General features: G+C 44.8%; 1 protein-coding gene across 3 annotated transcripts in view; it reads right to left on the bottom strand.

Annotated features, from left to right (window-relative positions):
* Window positions 1-18,301, bottom strand: part of lpin1a (lipin 1a) — a 51,585-nt gene that overhangs the window by 29,159 nt on the left and 4,125 nt on the right. For 2 of the 3 annotated variants that reach the window (XM_031788318.1, XM_031788319.1), the window contains exons 2-3: window positions 5,694-5,894; window positions 4,453-4,548 (exon numbers count right to left, since the gene is read on the bottom strand). In XM_031788318.1, coding sequence (XP_031644178.1) covers window positions 4,453-4,548; window positions 5,694-5,894 — 297 coding nt within the window. Of the gene's footprint in view, window positions 1-4,452; window positions 4,549-5,693; window positions 5,895-11,830; window positions 12,007-18,301 lie in introns of those variants that run through there. The other variant, XM_031788320.1, reaches the window with a different exon arrangement.

The raw sequence follows: 18,301 nt of genomic DNA, 5'->3' as shown, positions 1-18,301 counted from the left end.
GGAGGAGAGAGGAGGAGGAGAGCGAGGAGGAGAGGAGGGAGGTAGGGGAGGAGAGACGGGAGGAGGGAGGAGAGAGGAGGAGAAAGGAGAGAGGAGGGAGGAGGAGAGAGGAGATGAGGAGGGAGGAGAGGAAGAGAGAGGAGGAGAGAGGAGAGAGGAGGGAGGAGAGGAGGAGAGAGGAGAGAGGAGGGAGGGAGAGGAGAAGGAGGAGAGCGGAGGGAGGAGGGAGGAGCGAGGCAAGGAGGAGAGAGGAGGAAGAGGAGAAGGAGGGAGGAGAGAGGGGAGCAGAGGGAAGAGGAAGGGAGGAGAGGAGGAGAGAGGAGAAGAGTGGAGGGGTGGAAGGAGACTGACGGTGAGGAGATGGCTGCAAGGAGACAGAGGTGAGGAGAGGGCTGGTAAGAGACAGACGGTAAGGAGAGGGGTGGAAGGAAGGAGACAGAAGGCGAGGAGAGGGGTGGAAGGAAGGAGACAGAAGGTGAGGAGAGGGGTGGAAGGAAGGAGACAGAAGGTGAGGAGAGGGGTGGAAGGAAGGAGAAGACGGTAGGAGGAGAGGGGTGGAGCAGACAGAAGGAGAGGCGAGGGGTGGAAGGAAGGGAGACAGACGGTGAGGAGAGGGGGTGGAAGGAAGGGGAGACAGACGGTAAGGAGAGGGGTTGGGGAAGGAAGGAGACAGAAGGTGCGGGAGAGGGGTGGAAGGAAGGAGACAGACGGTAAGGAGAGGGGTGGAAGGAAGGAGACAGAAGGAGAGGAGAGGGGTGGAAGGAAGGAAGGAGTCAGAAGGTGAGGAGAGGGGTGGAAGGAAGGAGACAGAAGGTGAGGAGATGGGTGGAAGGAAGGAGACAGAAGGAGAGGAGAGGGGTGGAAGGAAGGAGACAGAAGGTGCGGAGAGGGGGTGGAAGCAGACAGAAGGAGAGGAGAGGGGTGGAAGGCAGGAGACAGACGGTGAGGAGAGGGGTGGAAGGAAGGAGACAGCCGGTAAGGAGAGGGGTGGAAGGAAGGAGACAGAAGGTGAGGAGAGGGGTGGAAGGAAGGAAGGAGACAGACGGTAAGGAGAGGGGTGGAAGGAAGGAGACAGAAGGAGAGGAGAGGGGTGGAAGGAAGGAAGGAGACAGAAGGTGAGGAGAGGGGTGGAAGCAGACAGAAGGAGAGGAGAGGGGTGGAAGGAAGGAGACAGACAGTGAGGAGAGGGGTGGAAGGAAGGAGACAGACGGTAAGGAGAGGGGTGGAAGGAAGGAGACAGAAGGTGAGGAGAGGGGTGGAAGGAAGGAGACAGACGGTAAGGAGAGGGGTGGAAGGAAGGAGACAGAAGGAGAGGAGAGGGGTGGAAGGAAGGAAGGAGTCAGAAGGTGAGGAGAGGGGTGGAAGGAAGGAGACAGAAGGTGAGGAGAGGGGTGGAAGGAAGGAGACAGAAGGAGAGGAGAGGGGTGGAAGGTTGGAGACAGAAGGTGAGGAGAGGGGTGGAAGCAGACAGAAGGAGAGGAGAGGGGTGGAAGGAAGGAGACAGACGGTGAGGAGAGGGGTGGAAGGAAGGAGACAGACGGTAAGGAGAGGGGTGGAAGGAAGGAGACAGAAGGTGAGGAGAGGGGTGGAAGGAAGGAGACAGACGGTAAGGAGAGGGGTGGAAGGAAGGAGACAGAAGGAGAGGAGAGGGGTGGAAGGAAGGAAGGAGACAGAAGGTGAGGAGAGGGGTGGAAGGAAGGAGACAGAAGGTGAGGAGAGGGGTGGAAGGAAGGAAGGAGACAGAAGGAGAGGAGAGGGGTAGAAGGAAGGAGACAGAAGGTGAGGAGAGGGGTGGAAGGAAGGAGACAGAAGGAGAGGAGAGGGGTGGAAGGAAGGAGACAGAAGGTGAGGAGAGGGGTGGAAGGAGACAGAAGGAGAGGAGAAAGGAAAAGACAGAAGGTGAGGAGAGGGGTAGAAGGAAGGAGACAGAAGGAGAGGAGAGGGGTGGAAGGAAGGAGACAGAAGGAGAGGAGAGGGGTGGAAGGAAGGAGACAGAAGGTGAGGAGAGGGGTAGAAGGAAGGAGACAGAAGGAGAGGAGAGGGGTGGAAGGAAGGAGACAGAAGGAGAGGAGAGGGGTGGAAGCAGACAGAAGGAGAGGAGAGAGGAAAAGACAGAAGTAAAGAGAAAGAGGGGTGGAGGGAAATGGGAAATGGGACCATGGTATGGATCGGAAGTCTGACTCAGACAGTCACGACAGCCCAATGAATCTAAACCCCAGATTATGACTGCTCTGTTTTACTCCCCTATTGGAGAAAAGACTAAGTATCACCCCTTCATCACTTCCCTCTCCTCCTCTCTCCTGTTTTACTGCCTTGGAGAAAAGACTAAATATCACCCCTTCATCACTTCCCTCTCCTCCTCTCTCCTGTTTTACTCCCTTATTGGAGAAAAGACTAAATATCACCCTTCATCACTTCCCTCTCCTGCGTGATGTTATAACTAAAGGCTGGGAGCTGGGTGTAGCAGCTACTCTGAGAGCCACATACTAGATGAATAAATGATTGACAATAAGAACACACATCTGTAGACTGTACATCAAACAAAACGATTCAGTCTGGCATTTCCCCCTACTAATGGTTGACTTTCAATTTGCGGATCGTAGTAAATGTCATCTATTAAAAGATTATTTCGCTCCTCCTGTCGTCTGTATCTGCATAAGACGGTGCCACAAAGTTCACACGGGCACACTATTTAGTACGCATGGCTTAGTGTGTGTGTGTGTGTGTGTGTGTGTGTGCAAGCATGACTGTTGCATCACTTCATACTGTGTGAGATCACATCACTGAGATTCTGCCTGAAACCTTTTTGGCATGAACCTGTGACCTTTTCATAGATTCTTCATGGTTCTTGGCTGGGCTGTGTGTGTGGCCTTGGCGGGGTAAGGGGTCCATTCTGTTCCCGTCCTGTCTAGGATCCAGTTACAGCATGTGTCTTCACGGTTTGTTTCCAAAAAGCACCGTTACTGAACACGCACCAAGTCAGTCTAACAGGGTTGGATATGTTTCCTCATGCCACTGCAATATTTCTGTATTTCTATTGGTTGGTTCAAGTCAGATGTCAATAAGGTGTTATGTGATTGGCTATGCTTGCAGCTAGGGGGAGATTGCGAACGTCAATTCTTCCCTGTTTGATATTGACATGAAAGTGATAGGTCACGTCTGAAATACTGCATTCTATTTCCATATTTACAATGTGTACGAGTCCACTATTTCCATATTTACAATGTGTACGAGTCCACTATTTCCATATTTACAATGTGTACGAGTCCACTATTTCCATATTTACAATGTGTACGAGTCCACTATTTCCATATTTACAATGTGTACGAGTCCACTATTTCCATATTTACAATGTGTACGAGTCCACTATTTCCATATTTACAATGTGTACGAGTCCACTATTTCCATATTTACAATGTGTACGAGTCCACTATTTCCATATTTACAATGTGTACGAGTCCACTATTTCCATATTTACAATGTGTACGAGTCCACTATTTCCATATTTACAATGTGTACGAGTCCACTATTTCCATATTTACAATGTGTACGAGTCCACTATTTCCATATTATTTTCCACTATTTACAATGTGTACGAGTCCACTATTTCCATATTTACAATGTGTACGAGTCCACTATTTCCATATTTACAATGTGTACGAGTCCACTATTTCCACATTTACAATGTGTACGAGTCCACTATTTCCATATTTACAATGTGTACGAGTCCACTATTTCCATATTTACAATGTGTACGAGTCCACTATTTCCATATTTACAATGTGTACGAATCCACTATTTACATATTTACAATGTGTACGAGTCCACTATTTACATATTTACAATGTGTACGAGTCCACTATTTACATATTTACAATGTGTACGAGTCCACTATTTACATATTTACAATGTGTACGAGTCCACTATTTACATATTTACAATGTGTACGAGTCCACTATTTACATATTTACAATGTGTACGAGTCCACTATTTACATTTCCTGATATAGGAACGTGTACACATTGTAAATACGTAAATAGAATGCACTATTTCAGAAAGTGACCCACCGCTTGCACACACACACATATATATATATATATATATATATATTATTTGCATGCTAAAGAATGAATCACGAATCTACAGCCTTCAGCATACTGTTGTCCTGCACCTCTAATGTGTTTCCTTGTGTCTTTCATCAGAATAAACACCAATCAACTGGGACCGCTGGCTGTACAGTCCATCCTTTAAAACACAACGCCAGAGAGTTAAGAAGTACGATCACGTTACATCAATTCACTAGGCTACTTCTTCTACTCTCTCTTTCACTCTCTCTCTCTCTTTAGGTTTTGTGCTGAGTGACATTCAGCATATGTTGTCCTATGAAAATTATGGGTGCTGTTTCTAGCCATGGTTATGGGTGTGTGTGTGTGTGTGTCACACAGTACGTACCAGTGTGTTCTCTGTCTCCTTGACGAAGAAGGCTTCTCCATTCTCCCCCAGCTTCATTTGTAGACTCACAGGCTCTCCATTGATCTCTATGTCCACCTGATACACAGAGGAAACCAGCCATCACTATAGCTCTCTATCCCACTCTATCGCTCTCTCTCTTTCCTCCGCTCTACCCTCAATCCCTTCCTTTCCTCTGTTCTACTCTCTATCCCTTCCTTTCCTCCGCTCTACTCTCCATCCCTTCCTTCCTCCGCTCTACTCTCCATCCCTTCCTTTCCTCCGCTCTACCCTCAATCACTTCCTTTCCTCCGCTCTACCCTCCATCCCTTCCTTTCCTCCGCTCTACCCTCAATCACTTCCTTTCCTTCGCTCTACCCTCAATCCCTTCCTTTCCTCCGCTCTACCCTCAATCACTTCCTTTCCTCCGCTCTACCCTCAATCACTTCCTTTCCTCCGCTCTACCCTCAATCACTTCCTATCCTCCGCTCTACCCTCAATCACTTCCTTTCCTCCGCTCTAACCTCAATCACTTCCTTTCCTCCGCTCTACCCTCAATCACTTCCTTTCCTCCGCTCTACCCTCAATCACTTCCTATCCTCCGCTCTACCCTCAATCACTTCCTTTCCTCCGCTCTACCCTCAATCACTTCCTTTCCTCCGCTCTATCCTCAATCCCTTCCTTTCCTCTGCTCTACCCTCAATCACTTCCTTTCCTCCGCTCTACCCTCAATCACTTCCTTTCCTCCGCTCTACCCTCAATCCCTTCCTTTCCTCCGCTCTACCCTCAATCCCTTCCTTTCCTCCGCTCTACCCTCAATCCCTTCCTTTCCTCCGCTCTACCCTCAATCCCTTCCTTTCCTCCGCTCTACCCTCAATCCCTTCCTTTCCTCCGCTCTACATTTCATGTCTCTCTGTATTCCTACTTCCCCATCTCCACTTCCCCATCGCCATCTAAAAAACGTTCTCTGTTTCCCGGCATTTATCTGCCTCTCCAACCATCTCTACGTCCAACTCTCCTTCTTTTACATTTTTTTTTATTGATCTATTTTCTATCTTTCTCTCATCCTCCTATTTCTCTGGTAACTTCCATTTCAAACTGAGCCAGGAGGACCCCCCCCCCCTCTCTCCCTCCCTCTTGCCAGTACTGTTAACATCCATCACTCTCTATTACCGTATGTCCTCTGCCCCAGTGCCCCTTTACCCAGATCCCCCCCCCCCCGCCCCATTCCCTTGTCCTCTCACCACTTTCTCACGGGAGCGCAGCACGCCCATCTTGCCGAAGCGGACGTGGAAGGGCGAGCACTGCAGGGTGCCGTCGGGCTGCCGTACCACGATGACATCAATGCAGCCTGAAAGAGTGGCCGGGTTCAGGCCCCGGTACAGCTCCTTCACCTGCACAAACACCTGGCCCGCCAACTGGCCCACGTAGTTCATGGTCTGAGACTGAGGGAGGGTGAGAGGGTGGAGGGGGAGGGAGAAATACATCAAATCTCTCATTTCCCAAACTGCCTGACGCTGATTCTTGATGATCCTGTCGAGTAATATCATGATATACCAGAGTGACCTGAATGCCTTGGGAAATATGGCTGGATCAGCTGGATTATGTTTCCCAGACTCTCTGACTGTGATTCACATTCCACTCTGACCCACCATCCTCATTCCCCTCACATCAGGTCATTATAAGGCTTTTTACTGATGCATTTATCACAGTAATGCTGAAAAGCAACCAACCGTGCCTCAAAAGCCCTCTGCCGAGTCCCACGGCCCTGCGCAGAAGAAGCAGCAGAATGGAGCTGGAGTTGCATTGTAATGGAAAGCTATATTCAGCAGACAACTCTGACTAAACCGAGGCTTTATGGCTGAAGGTGCTTGAGATCCTATCTCCTCCCCTCCAAATAAACACACTGACGTTCTCATTGAAACACGTGCCTACACTCTGCATATCACACACAGACACGCACAGACACGCACAGACACGCACTGACACGCACTGACACGCACTGACACACACTGACACACACTGACACGCACAGACACACACTGACACACACCGACACACACCGAAACACACCGAAACACACTCTGACACGCAAAGACACACACTGACACACACAGACACGCACTGACACACACAGACACACACAGACACACACTGACACACACCGACACACACCGAAACACACTCTGACACGGAAAGACACACACTGACACACACAGATACGCACTGACACACACAGACACACACAGACACACACAGACACACACTGACACACACCGACACACACCGAAACACACTCTGACACACAAAGACACACACTGACACACACAGACACGCACTGACACACACAGACACACACAGACACACACTGACACACACCGACACACACCGAAACACACTCTGACACGCACAGACACACACTGACACACACAGACACACACTGACACACACTGACACGCACAGACACACACCGACACACACCGAAACACACTCTGACACGCACAGACACACACAGACACGCACTGACACACACAGACACGCACCGAAACACACTCTGACACGCACAGACACACACTGACACACACAGACACATACTGACACACACAGACACGCACTGACACACACTGATATGCACCGAAACACACTCTGACATACACAGACACACACTGACACACACAGACACGCACTGACACACACTGACACGCACAGACACGCACTGACACACACTGACACGCACAGACACGCACAGACACACACTGACACACACTGACACACACTGACACACACATGCACTTGGGGCACAGTGCCCTCTGCTGCACTGGCATCTGAAAGGGGATTAATCAGCATGCCAGTCTCAGTCACAGGCGGGCAGCAACACTAATGTCCTCGAATTACCAACAGGGCCCTGGGGAGGGAGAGGAAACCGTTTCACCAGAGGCCCAATGTGAACGAAGTTAGGATTCAGAGCTAATTATTCATGTAGGATAGACAAAAGACGCTTCGCTAACAGGGCAAAAGACAGAGACAACGTGTTCAGTAGAAGTCTTGACCACACACCTACAATTATGTTGGTGCAAATCTCCCTTTGACATGTGTGCATGGTTTATGTGGAAGTCAGCGTTAAAGATGCACTCCGGGATCTTAATTAAGCACAACAAATGTGTAACAAAGTACAAATTGGATTCGTAACATATCGTACCAATTGCAAAAGGGAGAACGACATCTCACGAAACAGTGAGTTTACTTTGTTGGCTGTAAACTCTGTTCTTATTATCCTGACTCAGTTTCTGCTGAGTGGAGTCTAGCACGCACACACACACGTGCCTTCTGGACAGATGGCTTAATATCCTGTCAGTTCTCCTGACCGATGATCATTATTTCGTAACACCTCTCAATTACCAGGGTCTCAGAGAGGGCTATCTATCTAATAGACTCTACAGACATCATCAACCACAGAGAGACAGACCTACTAAGTGTTTACTTTATGCCTGGGCACCTGATAGTCTATGTTCAAGGACGAATAGAACAGGCAAAGTTAGACGTTGGAGAACAGATATCTTGAGGTAAAGTATAGCTGCTTGAATCTATGAATCCTGTTTTTCACATTGTTGTCATTTTCTGAAAAAACATTTTTGTATTAGCTTCTGAAACTAACAGATCTAATCTTTGCACTCGATCAACCAGTAAATCCTTGACTAAGATACCTTAAACAGTACTCAAACAATGGAAGCATAAAGTCTCTCTCTCCTCACATGTCTCTCTCCCTCAGTGTGACAACTGACAAGACTCCCCCTAAAATGATGTTTTTATTGTCACATTCACCAGATAGGGGCAGTGAAATGTGTTGTTTTACAGGCTTAGGGCACAAAGGCACATTTTTCCCCTTGTAGGCTCGGGTATTCAAACTAGCAACCTTTCGATTACTGGCCCAAAACTCTAAACGCTAGACTACCTGCCGTCCTATACCCAGTATCAGTGGCATTTCAGGACAATTACATGATTACCCAACCCCCACTCCCCACACGTTCTGCCCTCCCCACTAAAACAAAAACAGACCATGTGTTAACAGGGGAACTCATTCAGCTCAAGAGTTTCCTCCTCTTCCCCCTCAAGGACATGAACCTGCTTCCTGGTTTCCAACCAATCAAAAGACACACAGTATTGGCCCAGGGTATATCCCACAGTAAAATAAACTACACTCACAATTAGAGGTCGACCGATTAATCGGAATGGCCGGTTAATTAGGGCCGATTTCAAGTTTTCATAACAATCGGAAATTTTTGGACACAAATTTGGCCGATTTGTTTATTTTTGGTACAGCTTTATTTAATCTTTATTTAACTAGGCAAGTCAGTTAAGAACACATTCTTATTTTCAATGACGGTCTAAGAACTGTGAGTTAACTGCCTCGTTTAGGGGCAGAACGACAGATTTTCACTTTGTCAGCTCGGGGGATTCAATCTTGCAGCCTTACAGTTAACTAGTCCAACGCTCTAATCACCTGCCTCTCATTGCACTCCACGACGAGACTGCCTGTTACGCGAATGCAGTAAGCCAAGGTAAGTTGCTAGCTAGCATTAAACTTATCTTATAAAAAACAATCAATCAATCATAATCACTAGTTAACTACACATGGTTGATGATATTACTAGCTTATCTAGCGTGTCCTGCGTTACATATAATCAATGCGGTGCGTATCGTTGCTCCAATGTGTACCTAACCATGAACATCAATGCCTTTTTAAAAATCAATACACAGAAGTATATATTTTTAAACCTGCATATTTAGCTAAAAGAAATCCAGGTTAGCAGGCAATATTAACCAGGTGAAATTGTGTCACTACTCTTGCGCTCATTGCACGCAGAGTCAGTGTATATGCAACAGTTTGGGCCGCCTAATTTGCCAGAATTTTACGTAATTAGGACATAACATTGAAGGTTGTGCAATGTAACAGGAATATTTTGACTAATGGAGGCCACCCCTTAGATAAAATACGGAACGGTCTATGATTTGATAGAGCAGTCTGACTGAGCGGTGGTAGGCAGCAGCAGGCTCGTAAGCATTCATTCAAACAGCACTTTCGTGCGTTTTGCGAGCAGCTCTTCGTTGTGCGTCAAGCATTGCGCTGTTTATGACTTCAAGCCTATCAACTCCTGAGATGAGGCTGTTGTAACCGATGTGAAATGGCTAGCTAGTTAGCGGGGTGCATGCTAATAACGTTTCAAACGTCACTCGCTCTGAGACTTGGAGTGGTTGTTCCCCTTGCTCTACATGGGTAACGCTGCTTCGAGGGTGGCTGTTGTCGATCTGTTCCTGGTTCGAGCCCAGGTAGGGGCGAGGAGAGGGACGGAAGTTATACTGTTACACTGGCAATACTAAAGTGCCTATAAGAACATCCAATAGTTAAAGGTTAATGAAATACTAATGGTATAGAGAGAAATAGTCCTATAATTCCTATAATAACTACAACCTAAAACTTCTTAACTGGGAATATTGAAGACTCATGTTAAAAGGAACCACCAGCTTTCATATGTTCTCATGTTCTGAGCAAGGAACTGAAACGTTAGCTTTCTTACATGGCACATATGGCACTTTTACTTTCTTCTCCAACACTTTGTTTTTGCATTATTTAAACCAAATTGAACATGTTTCATTATTTATTTGAGGCTAAATTGATTTTATTGATGTATTATATTAAGATAAAATAAGTGTTCATTCAGTATTGTTGTAATTGTCATTATTACAAAAAAAAGAAAAATTGGCAGATGAATCGCTATTGGCTTTTTTTGGTCCTCCAATAATTGGTATTGGTATCGGCGTTGAAAAGTCATAATCGGTCGACCTCTACTCACAATACAATGTCAGTTCTGGGTAGAAGTACAAGCACATAGGATCAACTCATACCTTATGCAAATCATGAGGGTGGAGGATCTTATTTATATACAGTGGTGGAAAAAGTACTCAATAGACATTGACTTGAGTAAAAGTTGAAAAATATCTTAATAGAAAATGACTCAAGTAAAAGTGAAAGTCACCCAGTAAAAATACTACTTGAGTAAAAGTCTAAAGTATTTGGTTTTAAATATACTTAAGTATCAAAAGTAAATGTATAAATTATTTCAAATTCCTTATATTAAGCAAACCAGACAATGTTTGTTCTTGTTTTTTTAATTCACAGAATTTGACACATTTCCTGTCCTGCTAAGCATTAAAAATGTAATGAATACTTTTGGGTGTCAGGGAAAATGTATGGAGTAAAAAGTACAGTATTTTCTTTAGGAATGTAGTGAAGCAAAAGAAAAAGCTGTCAAAAATATAAATAGTAAAGTACAGATATAAAATATATATATAGGTAAGTAGTACTTTAAAGTAGGCCTATATTTAATTTAAGGAAAACTATTTTTGTTCATTAGTCCACTGTTGATACAGTCCCAAAATGTTTTCCTGTCAAGTTTTCTAGATATTAGATTTTAAAGCAGCAAATTGCCACATCATCATGATAATGCAAAATGATTTTTCCTTTAAGTACTTTACTCCTAGTGGTTAGAGTGTTGGGCCAGTAACCGAACGGCTGCTGGATCGAATCCCCGAGCTGACAAGGTAAACATCTGTCGTTCTGCCCATGAACAAGGCAGTTAACCCACTGTTCCCCAGGAGCCGAAGACGTGGATGGCGATTAGCAGCCCCCCCCGCACCTCTCTGATTCAGAGGGGCTGGGTTAAAGGTGGAAGACGCATTTCAGTTGAATGCATTCAGTTGTACAACTGACAAGGTATCCCACTTCCCTTCCCCACCGAGTAGAAGTCATGTGACTTCCCATCCAAAGCAGTCTGGCAGTCAAGGTTTCCAAATAAAATGGCCATGAACTGGGTAGAGAACACATTCAGGTGGCCCATTTTTGTCCAACACTGGTCCTCATCAACTGACACTATTTAAAATATGTTTACAAATATATTCTAGGTTAATTGCGAGATATGCTGATGCATAACACAGCTACTGCAGCAGGCGACAAGCATGACCTAACACAAACAGCTGTTTATATAAAACACCGCGGACACAGAATCCTTCACATTCCGCCCAGTTTAGAATGAGTAAATAACAACTTTGGGAAAATGAGCCGTTGTTTATGACCATAGCCTATTTCAATCTCCATTGCATCAACTCAATTATGAACATAAGTGTAGTCTGTAGGTTATATGAAGCGGTCCTTGCCATAACGCCTGGCAATTGATTCATTTTTTTTTTTTATGGAAACGAGGCTAATAATAACACATGCAAAGATGATCTGGGTGCAGCTATCCGTCGATAAGAAATTACACCGAAACTAGAAGAATATCATATGGATAAATAGCCTAGGATTCACAATCGCATTCATACGTACATTATTGACGACGAATTGTCGGTTCAGAGTATTTTAGCCATTCAAATGTCTTCCGCTGTGTCGGTAAATCTGCGTTTCTTATTCCAATTCAACTATTACATTGTAATAGCGAACGGAACCTTTCCGTCATTTGATCTTCCGCTTGGCGGTGTGCTAAAGCGCGGTGCAGATACTCTTCTTGTCACTGGAGAGAAAAACAACCCTCCCTATACTCGGCTGGTGACGTAGCACGGCGTAAAACCCTCCGTGGGAACCAATGGTAGAACCCCGCAGCCCACACATAACAGTACTGACCCACTAGCTACAGAGTAACACGTGTATTGGACAGTGTCGTTGTTAAATCTCAGATCAGTAGGCTAACCCATATAGGCTATAATTTCTTCAGTTGAAGAGGTGAATTGACATATTTTCAGAACGTTAAAAGCGAGGTGGGGGCGAGGGAGGTGTAGTCCGGTTGGCAGACTAAAAGTCATTTTGTAATGTAGGAAGATATTCATATAAGTGTAAATATCACCAGGGTTATGCAGAAGACAGCTGTTGGTGAGGTGACTCCTTCATCCAATAGCAAAGCTTCTTTGCTTACTTACTATGTCTTGTCAGCAATGAAACAGAATGCGACAGAAGCCAGCCTGTATATATGGCTGCATGCCTGGCAGGGTTGGTAGGTTACTTTCTAAATGTAATCTGTTACAGTTACTAGTTACCTGTCCAAAATTGTAAATCAATAACATCATTTCTGGATCAGCCAAACTCAGTAATGTAATCTATTTACTACTTTTTGATGACTTTCCCCACCACGGCGTTCTGATTACTTTCCCCATCAAACATATTCGGTATGTCATCATAGTGGTCTCTGACTTGTGGTCAGACTTGCTCAGGTGGAACAAACTTAAACCTGCGCCGATTGTCAACGCTGAATTGAATGTCATTGAGACAGCAGAAAGGTGTCATAATGTATTTTTTGCAAAACATCCATTCTGAATTTAAAAGTAATCCAAGAAGTAATCCTCTAGTCTTTCAAAAGTATCTGTTATCCGTTTACAATATTTCTGCTAGTAACGTAACTGATTACAGATACAGTTTTTTGTTGTAATCATTTACTCCCCAAACCCTGATGCCTGGCAATACATCCATTGACCTGTCACCAACTACGCAAATAAACCATTTTCTATAAAATCCAACAGGCCTATAGGTGAGAATTCCCAGAAATGCAATACACAGCAATAAAGTGTTTACAATGGGAACTAGGACTGGGTAGGGCAGGCCAAGTGGCATATTTACAGTAGCTGTAATGACAGTACTTCAAGCCAGTGACCGTGCCTCTTTTCCTTTCTTCTACAATGCCTGTAATCAGGGCAGGGCCTGGTTTGTTGCAGGTGCCTATGGGCTCTACGGGGCAGCAGAGCGAGAGTAAGACGTGACTAAAAAGACGATGAGGGTGGAAGAGCCCTGAAGCTTGTTTCAATGAGCAATGTGATTTAGTAGATACAGCCATAACTTGTGCGAGTCCTCAGGGAAACTCTGGTGACTAAAGTTGCAAGTATCGGCACAGGGACATGCTTGAGTGTACCTCAAAAAAACACACATACACTCTGGCATTCACACACACCCCTGCACGCGCGCACACACACAGACACACGAGAAGGAGTGAGTGAGTATGTAGACTGTACATAGGAAAAATTGTATGTTAGAATAGCAGCACATTTTTTGTTCCCATAGCAATTATTCCTCTCTCAGTATACAAATCCAGCCAACAACAAAACTGAAGTAATATTTCTTTCTAAAAACATTAACATTGGTATCCAACTGTTTTGGCGTACTCTTGGCGTGCCCCACCTTGATTTCAGACACAGATTGATTTATGCACTCGGAGTATCAAGTCCTCATCCTGTCCAAACACAGCAAGCTACGTTGTTGCTCAGAATTCCAAGAACACGCCAGAATTCCACTCATTATGACATGACAGCACGTCTTCCCTCCACTGCAACGCTGAGTAACCCTGGGCATTGTGAGTGCTGGGCTGCCAGAGGGGGAATAAGGCTCTGGGCCCGGTTACATAAAGCATCTTAAGTTCATTTCCCTCTCATCTTTCCCTTGAAGTTTCCTTAGCTATAAGTCAGTCGCACAAAACATTTTAAGGTGAATTTCCTCCTGACATGAAGTGAAAAAGTTAAGGGTGTCCATGAGGTCCCTTAAAAGAGCTTCATTTTGTATGGATATCAATGTAAATAACATTTGTGGAGGTGATTGTTGCTTTCCTCTGACCTGGTTTCAAAAGGAAAACATCCACTAGCTAGCTAGCTACTTAGCTAAACAATGGAAGGTGCACAACCCATGGCTAGAAAGCTGCTGGCTAGCTAGCTCAGGCACGCCACCAGTGATACAAGTCAGCTTTCGACATCCATCCATGTCTGAGGACGTCAGGAAATTAAATGGAAACCGACCACTAGGGGCATCAGGGAGCGCTGTTGCCTTCAAGTAGGTTTCAGTTTTGCTAGAGCATTGTGGATGGGGAATGGGCATAAGCATCTGCCTCTGATCACAAAGGTTGCATATTCAAATTTAGCGATAGAAAGTTGTTTTTAATATTTTAGATTTAAGCCTATCCCAAGCCATTACCTTAACCATCGGAATTAATGCCTAACCTTTTTAATTTGTATTTGTTTTATTTCACCTTTATTTAACCAGGTAGGCCAGTTGAGAACACGTTCTCATTTACAACTGCGACCTGGCCAAGATAAAGCAAAGCAGTTCGACACATACAACAACACAGAGTTACAAATGGAATAAACAAACATACAGTCAATAATACAGTAGAAAAAAAGTATATAAACATGGTGTGAAAATGAGGTAAGATAAGGGAGATAAGGCAATAAATAGGCCATGGTGGCAAAGTAATTACAATATACCAATTAAACACTGGAGTGGTAGATGTGCAGAAGATGAATGTGCAAGTTGAGTTACTGGGGTGCAAATGAGCAAGATAAATAAATACAGTATGGGGATGAGGTAGTTGGATGGGCTATTTACAGATGGGCTATGTACAGGTGCAGTGATCTGTGAGCTGCTCTGACAGCTGGTGCTTAAAGCTAGTGAGGGAGATATGTGTCTCCAGCTTCAGTGATTTTTGCAGTTCGTTCCAGTCATTGGCAGCAGAGAACTGGAAGGAGAGGTGGCCTAAGGAGGAATTGGCTTTGGAGGTGACCAGTGAGATATACCTGCTGGAGCGCGTGCTACGGGTGGGTGCTGCTACGGTGACCAGTGAGCTGAGATAAGGCGGGGCTTTACCTAGCAGAGACTTGTAGCAAAGACTACGATGACCTGGAGGCAGTGGGTTTGGCGATGAATATGAAGCGAGGGTCAGCCAACGAGAGCATACAGGTCGCAGTGGTGGGTAGTATATGGGGCTTTGGTGACAAAACGGATGGCACTGTGATAGACTGCATCCAATTTGTTGAATAGAGTGTTGGAGACTATTTTGTAAATGACATCGCCAAAGTCAAGGATCGGTAAGGATAGTCCATTTTACGAGGGTATGTTTGGCAGCATAAGTGAAGGATGCTTTGTTGCAAAATAGGAAGCCGATTCTAGATTTAATTTTGAATTGGAGATGTTTAACGTGAGTCTGGAAGGAGAGTTTACAGTCTAACCAGACACCTAGGTATTTGTAGTCGTCCACATATTCCAAGTCAGAACCGTCCAGAGTAGTGATGCTGGATGGGCGGGCAGGTTCGGGCAGCGATCGATTGAAGAGCATGCATTTAGTTTTACTTGCATTTAAGAGCAGTTGGAGGCCACAGAAGGAGAGTTGTATTGCATTGAAGCTCGTCTGGAGGTTAGTAAAGACAGTATCCAAAGAAAGGACAGAAGTATACAGAATGGTGTCGTCTGAGTAGAGGTGGATCAGAGAATCACCAGCAGCAAGGGCGACATCATTGATGTATACAGAGAAGAGAGTCGGCCCGAGAATTGAACCCTGTGGTACCCCCATAGAGACTGCCAGAGGTCAGACCCAACAGGCCCTCTGATTTGACACACTGAACTATATCAGGGAAGAAGTTGGTGAACCAGGCGAGGCAATCGATGGAGAGAAACCAAGGCTGTTGAGTCTGCCGATAAGAATATGGTGATTGACAGAGTCGAAAGCCTTGGCCAGGTCGATGAATACAGCTGCACAGTATTGTCTCTTATTGATGGCGGTTATGATATCGTTTAGGATCTTGAGCGGGGCTGAGGTGCACCCATGACCAGCTCTGAAACCAGATTTCATAGCGGAGAAGGTATGGTGGGATTCGAAATGGTCGGTAATCTGTTTGTTATCTTGGCTTTCGAAGACCTTAGAAGGGCAGGGTAGGATAGTTATAGGTCCATAGCAGTTTCCAATCTTTGGAAATCTCAGACGATACAAAAGAGAGGTTGAACAGGATAGCAACAATTTCGGCAGATAATTTTAGAAAGGGAGGGTCCAGATTGTCTAGCCTGGCTGATTTGTAGGGGTACAGATTTTGCAGCTTTCAGATCATCAGCTATTTGGATTTGGGTGAAGGAGAAATGGGGGAGGCTTGGGTTGTGAGGGGTGCGGGGCTGTTGACCGGGGTAGGTGTAGCCAGGTGGAAAGCATGGCCAGCCGTAGAAAAATGCTTATTGAAATTCTCAATTATAGTGGAGTTATCGGTGGTGATAGTGTTTCCTAGCCTCAGTGCAGTGGGCAGCTAGGAGGAGGTACTCTTATTCTCCTTGGACTTTACAGTGTCCCAGAACCTTTTGGAGTTTGTACTACAGGATGCACATTTTTGCTTGAAAAAGCTAGCCTTAGCTTTCCTAACTGCCTGTGTATATTGGTTCATAACTTAAGAATTCGGAGTTAATTGCTGAACTTAACCCTCTAACCTAAAAAGTTCATAGTTAAAACGTCTTCAGGATCGGTGTCCCGTCCACGGGACGGTTGAGCTAACATAGACTAATGTGATTAGCATGAGATTGCAAGAAACAAAAAAAAATCCTAGGACAGACATATTTCATACGGGCAGAAAGCTTAAATTCTTGTAAATCTAACTGCACCGTCCAATTTACAGCAGCTATTAGAGTGAAATAATACTATTAATAATACTAATAATATTGTTTGAGGAGAGTGCACAGTTATGAACTTGAAAATCTATGAATAAACTAATTAGGCATATTTGGGCAGTCTTGATACAACATTTTGAATAGATATGCAATACTTCACTGGATTACTCTAAAACTTTGCACATACAGTGCTGCCATCTAGTGGCCAAAGTCTAAATTGCGCCTGGGCTAGAATAATTCGTTATGACCTTTCTCTTGCATTTCAAAGATGATGGTACAAAAAAAAATGGTAGTTTTTTTCTTTGTATTATCTTCAACCAGATCTAATGTGTTAGATTCTCCAACATTCCTTTCACATATCCACAAACGTCAAAGTGTTTCCTTTCAAATAGTATCAAGAATATGCATATCCTTGCTTCAGGGCCTGAGCTTCAGGCAGTTAGATCTGGGTATGCCATTTTAGGCCAATTTTTTTTTTTAAAGGCCTAAACTTAACCTTCAAACACTTTGAAATTTGACGTCTGGAAATCATGGGTGAATGTCTAATTCTGACGTGAGACTGTGAGAGCTTGTAGCGCTAGCTACCGCCACTGTAAATTAGCCTGACATGCTAGAAAGTAATAGAAACAAAAAAAGAAACACGTTTTATTATTTTCCTTGTGTCAATTTGTTTCTCCTGTCTTGAATGTAGAATTTCTACATTTCGACCTCCCCAAATAAATGTGCTCTCTTTGATTAGAAATTCAGTCAGTGAATCAGGTCGTCTACATAGTGACCAGAGACTCTTTCTGCCACAGGTCCTTCAAACTACCGTAAAACCCTTAAAAGACGCCCTTAGCCAAGGAAATGTTTGAGGGGCTCTATGCAACACCCTTAAACAATTCCCATAGCTAAGGGAAAACTATTCCTTAAGGTAAAAAAATAAATACATAAGGGAAATACTCACAGAAGTAGTAGCAGTTTCTGCAGGAATTGGGGCCCAATTTAAAGGATAACTCAGGGGTGGGCTGTGTGTGTGCACGTACTTGCATGTGTGTGTGCATGCAGCCCCTGTCTCCCGATTACGAAACAGCCATTTATTACGAAACAGCCAACAGTCATTTATCTGGCAACAAAAGAGCCCTGCGGGACATGAGTTGGAACAGAATAGACATGTGCAGTGTTTCTAGGAACTGTTAGAATGGTCGGTCATTGTGTGATAGCCAAGAGGGAGGAGAATCTAATGTCCCCTGGCCTCCCCAGAATGCGTATATGACTCCTGAGGGAGGTATAGGATAGATAGGGGTCAGGTAAGGGGTCAAATAGGGAGAGCAGCTCTGACTGAGAGACTCTTAGTTGTGCTTTTAACATTCAACTAATGGATCCAACTAATTGACCACTAGAAAGAGCTTTTGAGAGTTCAAA

Source organism: Oncorhynchus kisutch, linkage group LG14 (assembly GCF_002021735.2).
Source record: "Oncorhynchus kisutch isolate 150728-3 linkage group LG14, Okis_V2, whole genome shotgun sequence".
NCBI lineage: Eukaryota > Metazoa > Chordata > Actinopteri > Salmoniformes > Salmonidae > Oncorhynchus > Oncorhynchus kisutch.
This window is presented reverse-complemented; position numbering and strand designations above follow the sequence as displayed.